The sequence below is a fragment of the Juglans regia genome, chromosome 1 (assembly GCF_001411555.2).
Source record: "Juglans regia cultivar Chandler chromosome 1, Walnut 2.0, whole genome shotgun sequence".
Lineage (NCBI taxonomy): Eukaryota > Viridiplantae > Streptophyta > Magnoliopsida > Fagales > Juglandaceae > Juglans > Juglans regia.
The window spans coordinates 43,717,837-43,731,699 of record NC_049901.1 but is presented as its reverse complement, the minus strand read 5'-3'; the positions used below and the strand labels follow the sequence as shown (position 1 = coordinate 43,731,699).

Genomic DNA, 13,863 nt, shown 5'->3' with positions numbered 1-13,863 from the left:
TCACGGTGATGGGAGCCCGGGGGGCGGGGAGACTAAAAAAATGGAAAAAAAGAAAAAAGAAAAGGCAAGAGAGAAACATAAAGAAAATCCTATGTTGGAAAGCTTGTGGCACAAACTGTTAGTGGGAATTGGCTTTCCTTCTAGTTGGAGGAAAGACCTTTGCTCATAATACAAGTAAGGAATCGTAGAGGATAAAAGAGGAAAAATTAGTCCTGCAGAAGTTTCATTTCAAACCCAGAAGAAGGAAATGCAAAACTCAAATTACCAATAGGCCATAGATCGATCAAATTTTATGGCTCCAGAAGCCATGCATGGCTCCTTTGAGCGTGTCAACTTGAAGGGGAGGAACATTGGGGCAGCAATGTTCGTGCCCAGTAGTGACACCAGAGGTGAGTCCCATGATTGTTGCTGCATTAACATCTACATAAACAACAATATTCAAGGCATAAACAACTCCATTTTGCATGGGAGTGAAGTGAAATTGAGAGATCCTGGAGTCAGCTTGTTTTTTGGAGAAGTCAAGTTGGATAGAGGATCTCAAACAAACAAGAAGAGAGTGTGCCAAGAGAACAACATATTGGGTGTCGGACTTGGGTTTTGTTTAAGGTTTTTATTTGTAATTTTCTCGCTGTTTTTGTTGATTTCTTTGCTATAAAACTTGGGGATTCATAACACAATCTAATCGTTTCTTCGATCCTCCTCTTTTTTCCTTTTCCTACGTGTTTCAGCATGTCGGACCTGAAGATTGATGTCATTGAGAACATTCAGGTCCTACGTGCTGAAACACAAATATGCACACGTCCCTTTCCCACATGCAGATGTAATACCAAGTCCAAGAGTTCTCTTATTCCTTGACAAACTATCACCACAAGTTATAAACATCAATACAGCAATCCCACAAATAATGTTTGTATCGACTTAAAACATGTTAGTGGCTGCCCACTCTCACAACCTCTTAAATGTTTGATGCCCAACTCCCAGGCAGAAAAGAGCTTCACATCACAGGGTGGTTGGCAGGTAGCATCTCCAGTACAAAAACTTTTTTTTTTTCTGCTAATTTTATGGCCATCTTTGCGTATAATGTAGCAATAAACTAGAGGACACTTCAATAACCCCCAAAAAAAAAAAAAAACCCTGATTAGGCTCTAAATCTTGCAGCCCACATTAGTGAAAAGATTTGTTTTTTTTTCTTCGGCATGATGAGTTCAAGGTACAGAAATTGAATTGTGAAAGAAGAATAAAGGCCTTTTTTGGTCGTTTATCAATGATACTGTAGCCTAATTTGTCTATCTGTGATGCAAAGTGGCAAACACTCGTGTGTTTTTGTGCTCAAGGAAATAAATAAGTACATAAATCCATGGCATATACAAGAACTGCTTCATCACTAATAGCCAAAATATATGAGTTGTTTAAGTTAAACAATAATATTATTGAAGTTACTCGATCTGAGGCAAAAGACTTCATTTTCAGCCGGACCTGTTGAGCTTGACACGATGGACGGCTAGGGTGCTGGTTCTAATTGGCTGTTCTAAAAGGATTTTTTTTTTTTTTTTTTCTCAATGATTATCAGCATATTCACACTTCCCTAAAGTAACAAAAGTTTGACTAAAATAGTGCTGATTGCGCATATGATTGTGGACAAACCATACCATACAGAGAGCATAATTATGGGGCAAAATCATTCTAAACTAGTGGGTTAGCTTCTTGAGCTTTAGGTGATATAAAAGGTCGAACTTTCCATTCAAAAAACAAAAAAAGTAATCAAAGAGAGGAGAGAAAAAGAAAATATAGGAATTAAGTTAAAGATGCTTTTTGTAATGACACTTCTATACATGCATAAAGGAATGGCATTTGCCTGACCACTTTTAGAACATAGGAAACACTAAGCCTCCAATTAACTCGATCAATGTAGACTTTGCAGTATTGCAATTTTAACCACTATTTGAGACTAAAAAAATGGCTGAAAAAAGATAGTTATTGCAACGATTTTAGACGTTCGTTGCATTAGAGCAAAAGTGAATAAACAATGGCAACTAATGTGCAACGAAGCAATAATCATCGAAAAAGACTTGTTGCGGCGATTTTAGCCACTTTTTGCAACGAAAAGTGGCGCTACAAAAAGGCATTTTTCTTGTAGTGAAAGCTCTATGCATCATCACATTGGATTGCCATCCTTCATTCTTTTCTAGAGATATGATTGACCTGGTTAACCACTAAAACTAGAGGTTTCTTAAATTTTTGGTGAAGTTTTGCTAAGCTCCACATTATTGTGGGTGAAAAAAGTTTCCCTTCTACTTGAATGGAATTTGAAATTGCCATTATAAGTCATCAACATTTACGATTTCTTCTCTAAAATAATACAAATTGAAACCAATACATGTCATTTAGTCAATGATTTGGTTTTAGTCCAAATTTGATGAGAATGATGAAAGTTGAGTCTCATCATACATACATATATTTATCACAAAGACACAAAATGATCTAAAAGGTCGATGATTCCGAATGGTGCTTAAATTTAAGATTTAAGATTCAGCTCAGAGAGGGTGATCAGAGTAAAAAAAAAAATGATGAGATTAGTCTTAGAACAGGCAGTTGGCTTGTACTCCTCACCCAACCCACATTAATTACCACTAACTGACTCTGTCTAAGTGCATAATCAAGAGAGAATGATCTCCAAATAATCCAACTCACGAAGGTCTACTAGTCATTATTCCATATAGAAAGTTATCTGAGATTATTGGACCCCCCACCCACATTTGAGATTAATTTTTTATGAATAGTTCGCTTTTTACTGTGAATGAACAAGACAGAGATCAATCATCAAACACATGATGTAGTTTCATCTCCCACTTGTGGCTCCACCTACTACTACCTATGGAACATATATTAATTCCTGTGTCTGTATGTAGACCTGAAAGGTATGGTGTGGCTAAACTCCTTACTGTAAGGATCCTGCTGCTCTCATGCCAGTTATATACAATAGTCACAAACCTGAAGAATTAAAGATCCTTTACTTTTGCAGGCTTTTGATGCTTTGGTGACTTCATCAGTTTTGAACGCACTGCCACCTTAGTTTTTTTGGATTGTTTGAGAATTAAAGATGCTTTGTAAAGTAAAAGTTGATTCCAATCTGGGATGGGATGTTGTTATCATATTTCAGACTTATGACCAATATTGGATTAGAACTTAAATAGAAGAGGACTTTGATATGTTTTATGTAGTGTTTGAACTTTGAAGAGGTCAGAAAACTCTGGTATTTACCGATTCCTTTCATATTTATTTAAGATATAATGCTACTTTGACGTTTCATTTTGATATATCATATATATATATATATTTATTTATTTAATAGTTAAGGAAATAATTATTAATATATTAATAATTAATTTTTTTTTAAAAAATATTTTATAATAATAAAAATTATTAATAAAAAAATAAATTTAAACTAGACACACTACGACAACCTAGCACTACTCTTATTTAAGAGATGAGAATGCCAGCACATCTCATTTTAGGAGGCGTTTGGATTTACAACTCATCTCAGTTCATCTCAGCTCATCTCAACTCATCTCATTACTATTCATTACTATTCAGCAATTTTAACTCACAAATTTCATTACTATTCACAACTCATCTTATTACTATTCACAATCCATCTCAACTCATCTCAACTCATCTTCAAATCCAAACCTCTCGTCTATCTTGTCATCTACTTCTTGTCATATAATATTATCCTCCTTAGATTTTTTTGATTTTTTTTAAGGAAGGAAGAAAAATTATGATTGGTAAAACTATTCTAGAGTATACATACAAGTTCATTTTGGAAACGGCTGGAATTAACCTTGTGGGTGTCCACTGTCGGATCCCTCACCTCCATGCACTGTCCGTCCTCCACGTGTACTACCTTGAATGGCAACAGCCTATATGTTTTTCCTTTCCAACTCATGCAACGTAATTTCAGGAAGGAAACATCATCAGTTTCTTCACACCGACACGTCAGCTCCTACAAAGTCCACGCGGCGCAATCCAAACGGCCACCGACATCGGACAACACTCCCAGCGCACGTCGCTAGCCTGCGCGTCTGTCGCCTTAATTGTTATAATCCAGCAGCCTTCTACTCTCCTTCCCTCCCGATCTCTCTCTCTCAAAACAAAGGTTACTTCCGAAAGTCATCATCTTTCTCATCAAATCGAGTCTCAGTAAGTCTCTCACTCTTTTTTTCTTTTTGAATTTTTCTCCCTTACTTTTACTTCGTTTCCTTAATTCTGTCCGTTTCGATCTTGTTAAAAATCTTCAATTTTAGCTCCAGAAGAGTCGACCTATCGAACCGACTCGGCCATACCTCGTGATTCGTACTGACTTGTTTGCTAAGATTTTGCTTCGATTCTGTGCTAGATCGGTTCGTGTATTTCCGCTAGTTTCTGTGAGAATTTTCTTGATCCGGTCCTTGCTGGCTTAGCTCCAACAGTTCCACTCTGGAGCTCATTTTTCACCCAAAACTAGGGTTGAGGCTAAGTGCTGAGTTCTTTAATTTGGGAGTTGAATTTGCTTGAAACTTTGATGCAATGTGTAGTTCTTAATCGTTTGATTGGGATTGGGAGATAAATGCGACGCCGTCCGGCGTCGAATGTTCCCTCGGAGCAAATGGAGAAGGGAGCGGGGAAGCATAACAATACCCGGATTTGTTTCTTGGCGTCTTTGTCTGCGATGTTTTGGATTCTGTTGTTGTACTTTCATTTTGTTGTGCTTGGAAGTAGTACTGTGAATGAACCAGTGACATTAGAACTCGATCCTGTTAACGCCGATTCGATCCCTTACCATGTGACCGATGCCCATCAAAGTGAATCCCATTTGAAAACTTCCCCATATCATAAAATTGAGAACCACTGGGAATCGATCCCTGACCATGAAACTAATGGTCCTCAAATGAAGCCCAGTTTGACTTCTACACCCGGTCGCGTGGAGGAGAATTACCCGTTTGTTAGAGCCTTGAGAACCGTGGAAAACAAGAGTGATCCCTGTGGTGGGAGGTATATCTATGTTCACGACCTTCCTTCCCGGTTTAATGAGGATATGCTAAAGGAGTGTAGGAGTTTGAGCCTTTGGACGAATATGTGCAAGTTTACGACTAATTCAGGGCTTGGTCCACCGCTTGAGAATGTTGAAGGGGTATTCTCTAATACTGGCTGGTATGCCACGAATCAGTTTGCCGTTGATGTGATATTCAATAATCGGATGAAGCAGTATGAGTGCTTGACACGTGACTCTTCTATTGCTGCAGCAGTTTTTGTACCCTTTTATGCAGGATTTGATATTGCCCGCTATCTTTGGGGATATAATATCTCGAGGAGGGATGCAGCTTCGCTTGATCTGGTTAATTGGCTTATGAAGAGGCCAGAATGGGGCATCATGGGTGGCAGAGACCATTTTCTTGTTGCGGGGAGGATCACATGGGATTTTAGGAGACTAACGGATGAAGAATCCAATTGGGGTAACAAGCTTCTGTTTTTGCCCGCTGCAAAGAATATGTCCATGCTTGTGGTGGAATCAAGCCCATGGAATGCTAATGATTTCGGTATTCCGTATCCAACATACTTCCATCCGGCAAAGGATGCTGATGTGTTCATTTGGCAGGACCGGATGAGGAAATTGGAAAGGAAGTGGCTTTTCTCTTTTGCTGGTGCCCCACGTCCCGATAATCCCAAGTCAATTAGAGGGCAGATCATTGATCAATGCAAGAAATCCAAGGTGGGCAAGTTGTTAGAATGTGATTTTGGAGAGAGCAAGTGTCATTCTCCAAGCAGTATAATGCAGATGTTCCAAAGCTCCCTTTTCTGCCTGCAACCTCAGGGCGATTCATACACAAGAAGATCTGCTTTTGACTCTATGTTGGCTGGTTGCATACCGGTCTTCTTCCATCCAGGGTCAGCATACACGCAGTATACTTGGCATCTTCCAAAGAACTATACTAAGTATTCTGTATTCATTCCAGAGGATGATATCCGTAAGAGGAATGTTAGCATAGAGGAACGGCTGCTTCAAATTTCTCCTGAGCAGGTGAAGATCATGAGGGAGGAGGTTATAGGTCTCATTCCTAGGTTGGTATATGCTGATCCTCGCTCTAAACTGGAGACTCTTGAAGACGCCTTTGATGTTGCTGTAGGAGCAATTATCGACAAAGTTACGAAGTTGAGGAGGGACACTATTGAAGGTCGAACAGATGAAAATTTTATTGAGGAGAACAGTTGGAAATATGCTTTATTGGATGAGGGGCAGCGTGAGGTGGGAGCTCATGAATGGGATCCTTTCTTCTCAAAACCAAAGGATGGCAGTGGGGATTCTGGTGATCCATCTGCAGAAGCTGCTAAAAATTCCTGGAAGAACGAGCGGAGAGATCGATCATGACAGAGAGGTCAATGATACGTTGATATAATTTCTGGTGATGTCTAGAGTATGGAGACCACAGCTTAGAAGAACACCGCCACCTTGAATCTTGAAGGGTGCTGGTGTGAACCCTGGAAGAGTTTATCATCAAGTGTACCAACCCATATCCTTGTTCAAAGCTAAAAATTAGACATAGTCGATGCTTCTTATATATTTTTATAGAGGTCGTTTTACTTTCTGCATTTTTGAATCAGTTTATTGATTCTTTGTATGGTAGCTGAGGTTTTACCATATCGTCAACTTTATGTTATTTTCCAATCAAATGCATACAGGAAATAAAAATGAATGATCAATAACCATCCTAAAGCTTTAGTTTAGGAAGTAAGGTTTGATTGTAACTTTACTCGTTTGCATGAGTTTTATTTTGCTGGTGTTTGGAGGATCAAAATTGAGAAAAAAAAAATGCTTTTAAGTCCTGCATAATGAAAGTGTTGCTCCAGTTCTTCCACTGTGTAGGCTGTAGTCCGGTTAAAGAAAAATCTTCAAGGCATTTTGTTAGTTCTGCTTTGATGGGAACTTCTTGAACAAAAAAAGTTAACCACTGCAGCTTAAATGGAAATGAATGGAAGGAGCGATTCAATCCAGTGGATTTCCTTGCACATGATCACCATTCAGATCGAAATTTGTTTTGTTTTCTCATCTACTGCAAAGATCAGCTAGCTATTACCTGGCTTATTTGTTCCACAGGAAGGATTGTTTAATTTTCTGTAGTGTTGAGAAAACGATGGGACAACTTTGTTTTGACAAGTAAAACAACGAGGCAATCGACATGTTATGTTAATCTGAGTGCTGAAATGGTCGTTATTTGTGGGTGTAGATAGATGGATTTTCGGCCCCGGTATGGAAATTTTCCTGTTCCATCGATATTTCGTTTTGGTTTTTGATAGGTTTTGTCACTTCTCAATTCGTGCTATGCTTATTCACAGCTTCTTAGTTGCACATCCATGGTGTTCTTAGTCCCAGAAAGTGATTACTTATCCCTCTGCAATACATTCTGTTCATACAATTTGCTTCACCGAGTTTTTTAACAGTTTGTCGTTTGCGTCAAAAATGTCCCATTTGTAATACTAGCAACACCTTGAATCTGAAGAAGGTGTCCAAATTTTTTATCGGGCTCCAAAATTGGACCCAGCAAGCTCCATAGTGTGGGATAAAGCCAGAAATTCCATAACATCGAGTGTGAAACAAAGAAATCTTAAACGGGCTCGAGTATTAAAGCTATAACCAAAACATCTCGGTGAAGCTTAGAACAAGCAGCTGATCTTTAAGCTCCCCTAAGAAACCAGAGCCGCTGTTCGACCCTTGGCCCCCAACAAATGATCCCCGTGATGAAGAGAGCTCTTAAGTTTAACGAGTTTCATTATTCTGACGAGGACCCCAACTGTCACCTTCTCTACTCTTATCATTCTGCCATGGAAGGACTTGCAGCTCAACTATCTGAGTCCGAGGTTGAGTCCTTGAAAAAGTTTCCCGATGTTATTGCAATAAGACTTGAGGGGCGGCTCTAGATTCACTCTAGCGTTTGGATGTTGAACTGAGTTGAGTTGAATTGAGATGATAAAATATTGTTAGAATATTATTTTTTAATATTATTATTATTTTAGGATTTGAAAAAGTTAAATTGTTTATTATATTTTGTGTTGAGATTTGAAAAAGTTATAATATGAGTTGAGATGAGTTTACTTACCAAACACATATTCTTACAAATTCTTGGGACTAAACCCCACGAGTAGGTGCTTGGTATAACTCCGGATTTGGTCGTGGAACGATAATAGTACTGGATATTGGAGTTTTGCCTTGCAAATTGTAACCGTAAACTTGTTGGTGAAAGGTTCTTTACCAAGGATCACCAAGTAGTTTCAAAGTCATCACCAAGATATATAGTTCAGGAATACATTTCCCCAAGGGATTCCCACGGGTATGGAACTCACACATCATCAACAGCTGGGGGAGCTTCAATTCCAATGGTGAGTGTATTTGGTAATAGAGCTGGTGTGGCCCAAGGTATGGCTCCCGGCACCCACATTGCCACTTACAAAGTTTGTTGGTTTAATGGCTGCTATAGATCTAATATCCTGGCTGCAATGGATGCTGCAATAAGAGATGGAGTTGACATCCTCTCCCTCTCTCTCTCTCTCTTGGCGGCTTCCCTCTGCAGATTTGTTAGGATACCATTGCAACTGGCAGTTTTCCAGCAATGGAGCATGGAATTTCAGTTATTTGTGCAGCAGGAAACAGTGGCCCCATACCAAGCTCAGTTGCCAATGAAGACCCTTGGATTGCTACCATTGGTGCAAGCACACTTCGATCGGAGATTTACAGCTATAGTTCGAATGGGTAACGGAGAAGCCATCAATGGGGAATCCATGTACCCTGGCAACCGGTTCATGACAGCTGGAAGAGAGCTTGAACTGGTTTATGTGATTGGTGGGAACAGCGTAGTTACAATTTGGAGGAACTGTTATAGGGAAATCCAGAGCTCCCGCAGTAGCTCAGTTTTCGGCAAGAGGACTAAGTTTTACCAACCGACCGGCTTTAAATGCTCAAACCAGACGTGATTGCTCCTAGGGTCAACATCATTGCTGCTTGGCCTCAAAACTTAGGTCCATGGCTTGTCCCCTTATCAGTGGAACTGCTGCTCTTATCCACTCAGCTCACACCAAACGGACCCCTGCCGCTGTTAAATTTGCAATTATGACAACAGTTGAGGCAACTGACCATTTAGGAAAACCAATTATGGATGGGGGAAAAACCAGCCGGAGTTTTTGCCATTGGAGCTGGATATGTCAATCCTGGAAAGGCAATCAATCTAGGGTTGATATACGATATCAGCCCAGATGAGTATGTCACTCATCTATGCACACTTGGATACACAAGATCGGAAATTTTCACCATCACTCATAGGGAATGTGAGCTGCCACTATCTTCTGCAGATGAACAGAGGTTTTAGCCTTAACTACCCCTCAATTTCTGTCATCTTCAAGAGGAGAACAACGGGTAAGAAGATCAAAAGGCGATTAACTAATGTGGGGAGTCCTAACTCCATTTACTCAATGGAAGTAAGGGCACCTGAGGGAGTCAAGGTGAAAGTCAAACCTAAAAAGTTGATTTTCAAACACAAATCAAAGTTCAAGTTATAGGGTGTGGTTTATATCAAAGAAGATAATGGGAAAAGAGGGCATGGCTTTTGTAGAGGGGGATTTGACATGGGTGCATTGCAGCAATAGTTTTTACAGGGTTAGAAGCCCCATTTCAGTAACTTGGAAGGATAGGCAGTAGGGCTAGTAACAGTACTGGTAGCATTCCTACAGATATCCTATTGTTATTACTCAGAGGATTTATGTTCATGAAGATTTGATATTGGAGTTTCGATTCCAAGTTTTAGTTGGAAATTTTGAAACTGCACCTTTTTTCATCCCACATGACAGATACTTTTCCAAAATTTCAACCCTTTCTTTAAAGGAAAATGCTATGGGTCTTAACAATGAATTTCGATTGTTTTTTTTTTTTTACTTAATGATTAAGGAAGTATTTTTTAATGATGTTGTGAATTTAAAAAAAAAATGTTTAAAGATATTAAAAAAATGCATGAAAAAAAAAAAAGAATTACATGTATCGGGACCCAAAATCGGTTAGACGTAGCACTACCCTTCTTAAAAATAGAAACATTGTTTGGACCTAAGCCCTTTCACTTTTAATAAGTTAGGATCCATCTCTTTAAGGAAGTAAAGAGGTGGGTATGGATAAGCAGGAACCATTATTCCCTTCGAACCCAAGATTTTTCCTTTATTCACTGTGAGGCAAATAGAAACAATGTTTGGGCCCCTCTTAATGCTCTCACTTTGAGAAAAACTAAACCCAAGATAGGTTCTTTGGATTTTATGAAGAGTTATGTTATCACAGTGAAATAGATTCAGCTTCTTCAATTGCCACTGTGTTCGTATTGCCAAGTTTAATTTAATGCTGCTTCAAGAATCTAGAACATTTGACAAAAAGAAAAGGAACAAAATATAAGCAGACATATAAAAGATGACATGTTGTGAATCAGGGCTGCATTGAGAAAAGAAGACCTAAAGATGAATTGTCAATAAATGGATCTTGATACAATACTCTCAATTTCAACGACACAAAAGGCAATAACAGAGTAATTAATTTGAAAATCAGCTTTCTCCAAAAGAAACCAAAAACTTGTTTAACTGAACATTGCAGAAGAAACAGTGCCATTCGTTAAATGAGAAGGAGCATGTAAGCAAGTATTTTGCATCACACGAACCAAGTCTTCTCAAGTTTCACTAGATAAAATTACAAAAACCCAACATCATGATAGGTGAAAGCCGAGCAAGACAAGAGATAAGTGGCCTCATTTCTTGATAAATTGCAGGCCATTCTCGTTGGAGTATCTCTCCATGAATCTCATGAATCTGTCCCACTCTCGAGGAGTCCGCATTATATACTTAGCTTCAATCCCAGCAGGCTTTCCATTCACAAATTTGGCATTCACATCAACTGACTGAAGAACACCTTCCTCATCAATCATGTAAAAACCAGTAATATCACCAACTTCACCGGATGAATCAAAAACTGAGGGTTGTTCAAACCTGAAGATAGCCATACCATTTGTGCCATCTCTTGACTTGGTTAGCCTTACATCTGGTATTGTCTGTTCATCGGTTCCTTGGATGAACTGGATTTTTGGTTTCGCCATCATTGTAACAGGTCGATGGCAGTTTCTTCTTACCGGAACTAGCCTTAGACGAGGCATTCGAAGAGATTGACCACTAAATGAGGACAGTGCACTTCGATGAACAAACCATGATACTATGCCTACAAACAATAAGTTGTCAGCTTCAACATTGACGGATAAACGGTTTCTACTGTTTCATATATGTTAGTGTTACAATATCATGTCTGAATATGAATTTTCCCACTCGAAAGATTCCTGTAAACCAAGCATCAAAAGAGTATTTTGATAAAGGGAAATTACAACAGAGTCCAACATGGGATTTGGGTGCAAACGATGCTTCCATTTTAAGGCTGAAAATTAGAGGGATGTTGTAGGAATTCCTATCCTCCTCAATACTTTTCACGTATTCTGTTGCTTCCTTTTGTAGTTTTCCCCCACAAGAAAGATGCTTTTTTTCTTTTGCATGATATAATTATTTCTTCGCGAAGTTCATTGCCGGTAACATACTCAAATTGGCTTAATTAATCCCCAAAACGTCAAATTCTTGACTTTCAGTTGCATTTTTCTATTCAAAAATACTTCATTGGCTTAATGTATCAGATATTTAATGAGTTTAAAATCGACAGGAAACCATATACTATCAAACCATTACATTTCCATATTTCACTCTCATCCACTTGGACAATACCAAGTTTTTGAACAATTTCAAGCAGACCCATATAACCATTTCACCTATATATATATATATATATATATATATTATCTTCCTTGACCCTTGGCTCACCCAAAAGCATGCCAGATTTAGAGGAGAATTAATGTACAATGCAGCATTAATAAACCCACCTAGCTAGGAATCTGTCAAAAGAAAGTCAATTTAATAGAGAGAGACAAGAATAGTGTACCTGAGGAAGACCGTGGTTGCTGCAAATGGTGGGAGACTGGGGAGGCCAATGCGAGAGAATGCAGGGTTGCCATTGTCTGTAGGAGAGAGAGAGAGAGAGAGAGAGAGAGAGAGTAGATGTGGTTTGTAGGCAGTGTGTTGTGTAAAAAGGACAGCCATTCACTTGGAAACATTCTCAGCTATGCTAATTGGATTAGCAGGAGAGAGACAGCCACAAACACTTGAGACCTTTCTTTTCGGTCTGCACTGCACCATGTATGTAGTTTTTTTCTCACAACTCTATAACTGCACACGTGGCATCTTGCCATTGATTGGACAGAGTGCCATCCAATAGATCTTTCTTTGGATAATATCAACCAAAACCCATCCTAGATTTTCTCTGATTCTGTAATCCAATTCCACATTAGAGATTCTTGGAATTTATTATCTTCTTAAAATTATATAATGAGTGGTTCATTGCTTAGGAAAAACCCTTAGACCTCAATGATAAAAGTGATGAAATATATAAAGTAAGTTTTTTTTTTTTTTATAACATTTATTACTTATTTAGCGTTGCCGAAAGGATAACAATAAATATTATAAAATCTATTTTATCTATCTTTTTTCTCACTCACTTGAAGAAACCTCAATTCGATTAATTTAGTTAAGCGTTAACTTGAGTTTGGCTTGATCAACTTTTCACTGAAACTAGACCCATTAAATGAAGAATTCTTATGTTATAATGGGTAAAAAAAGAAACCATTAATCTATTTTTAAAGTCACATTCAGTTGGTACAATATTAACTATATGATTTAAAATAATGGTTTTGGATTTTAAGAGCTATAAAAGATTTGGTTTTGTTTGGATAGTGCGATAAGATCAGATGATTATAGATAAAAATTAAAAATTAAATTAAAATATTATTAAAATATTATTTTTTAATATTATTATTATTTTGAGATATAAAAAAGTTAAATTGTCTATCATATTTTATGAAATTTTAAAAAATTATAATAATAAGATGAAATGAAACTGTTTTTATATCTAAACCGAACCTTAAATTTGAGTTCCGAGTTGACCAATCAGGCCTAAAAGTATATATCTTTCTAAAATGTGAATGGGTATAAGATTTGGATACTGACGTGAAAAGCTTAATTGATAGACCAATTCAATATGGTTTTGCCCATCCATCTTGAGTCTTGACCTCTCTCTCCATGCAACCGAATATATTGAATTTGAATAGTGCTAGGCTGCCGTTGCTGCCGTGCCGCTTAATATAAATTTATCTTTTTTTTTTTTTTTTTTAGCATATTTAAATATTTTTAAAAAATAAAATAAAATACATCAAAATATTAAAGTCATTTTCTTAATTATTAAATAAAAAAATTATTAAATACATGAGGGGCAAACTCAAACATTTCTCATTGAATTTTCTATTTAGGACAGGAACCCATTCCAAGTAGAGGATCTTGAGAGAGACATTACTAATAAAAAAAATATATAAAAGTTATTCATTATCTTTTTAATTATCGGCGTTCTATAATTTTTTTATGATTTACTTGTCATTTATAAGAAATTATGAAAGTGCGATTATTACACCATGTTGGCAAAGATGATTGATTGGCCTTGTTTGTTTTTCAAAAACATCTCATCTCATCTCATCTTATTTCACCTCATCATTACAACTTTCTCAAATTTCTATATAAAATAAAATAAATAATTCAACTTTTTCAAATCTCAAAACAATAATAATATTAAAAAATATATTTTAACAATATTTTATTCAACTTTTTAACTTTAATCTCAACTCATCTCATCTCATCTCTGAAAACAAACGAGCCCTTAAGTGGCAA

General features: G+C 37.4%; 3 protein-coding genes across 4 annotated transcripts; 2 read left to right on the top strand and 1 right to left on the bottom strand.

Moving 5' to 3' along the window:
- Positions 1 to 4,041: 4,041 nt before the first annotated feature.
- LOC108995998 (xyloglucan galactosyltransferase MUR3) lies at positions 4,042 to 6,741 on the top strand. Of its 2 annotated transcripts, none has more exons than XM_018971708.2 (2): positions 4,042 to 4,200; positions 4,397 to 6,741. In XM_018971708.2, exon 2 carries the CDS (start codon positions 4,607 to 4,609, stop codon positions 6,404 to 6,406), a length of 1,800 nt encoding a protein of 599 aa, XP_018827253.1. In that variant the 5' UTR covers positions 4,042 to 4,200; positions 4,397 to 4,606; the 3' UTR covers positions 6,407 to 6,741. The 2 variants fall into 2 exon arrangements, with proteins under 2 accessions (XP_018827253.1, XP_018827252.1); XM_018971707.2 differs by having other exon boundaries at positions 4,104 to 4,200; positions 4,305 to 6,741.
- An 872-nt stretch (positions 6,742 to 7,613) lies between these two features.
- LOC108995940 (subtilisin-like protease SBT1.2) lies at positions 7,614 to 9,724 on the top strand. The gene is given in 12 exon segments (XM_035691444.1): positions 7,614 to 7,946; positions 8,146 to 8,178; positions 8,180 to 8,242; positions 8,244 to 8,568; positions 8,571 to 8,750; positions 8,752 to 8,888; positions 8,890 to 8,983; positions 8,985 to 9,051; positions 9,054 to 9,187; positions 9,189 to 9,350; positions 9,352 to 9,563; positions 9,565 to 9,724. Coding segments are annotated over 12 exon segments (1,740 nt in total). The 5' UTR covers positions 7,614 to 7,773.
- A 756-nt stretch (positions 9,725 to 10,480) lies between these two features.
- LOC108996055 (photosystem II reaction center PSB28 protein, chloroplastic) lies at positions 10,481 to 12,199 on the bottom strand. Its single transcript, XM_018971806.2, has 2 exons — positions 12,032 to 12,199; positions 10,481 to 11,269 (listed from the first exon to the last, which is right to left on the bottom strand). The coding sequence occupies exons 1-2, from the start codon at positions 12,102 to 12,104 to the stop codon at positions 10,806 to 10,808; spliced, it is 537 nt and encodes a 178-aa protein (XP_018827351.1). The 5' UTR covers positions 12,105 to 12,199; the 3' UTR covers positions 10,481 to 10,805.
- Between the last annotated feature and the right edge of the window lie 1,664 nt (positions 12,200 to 13,863).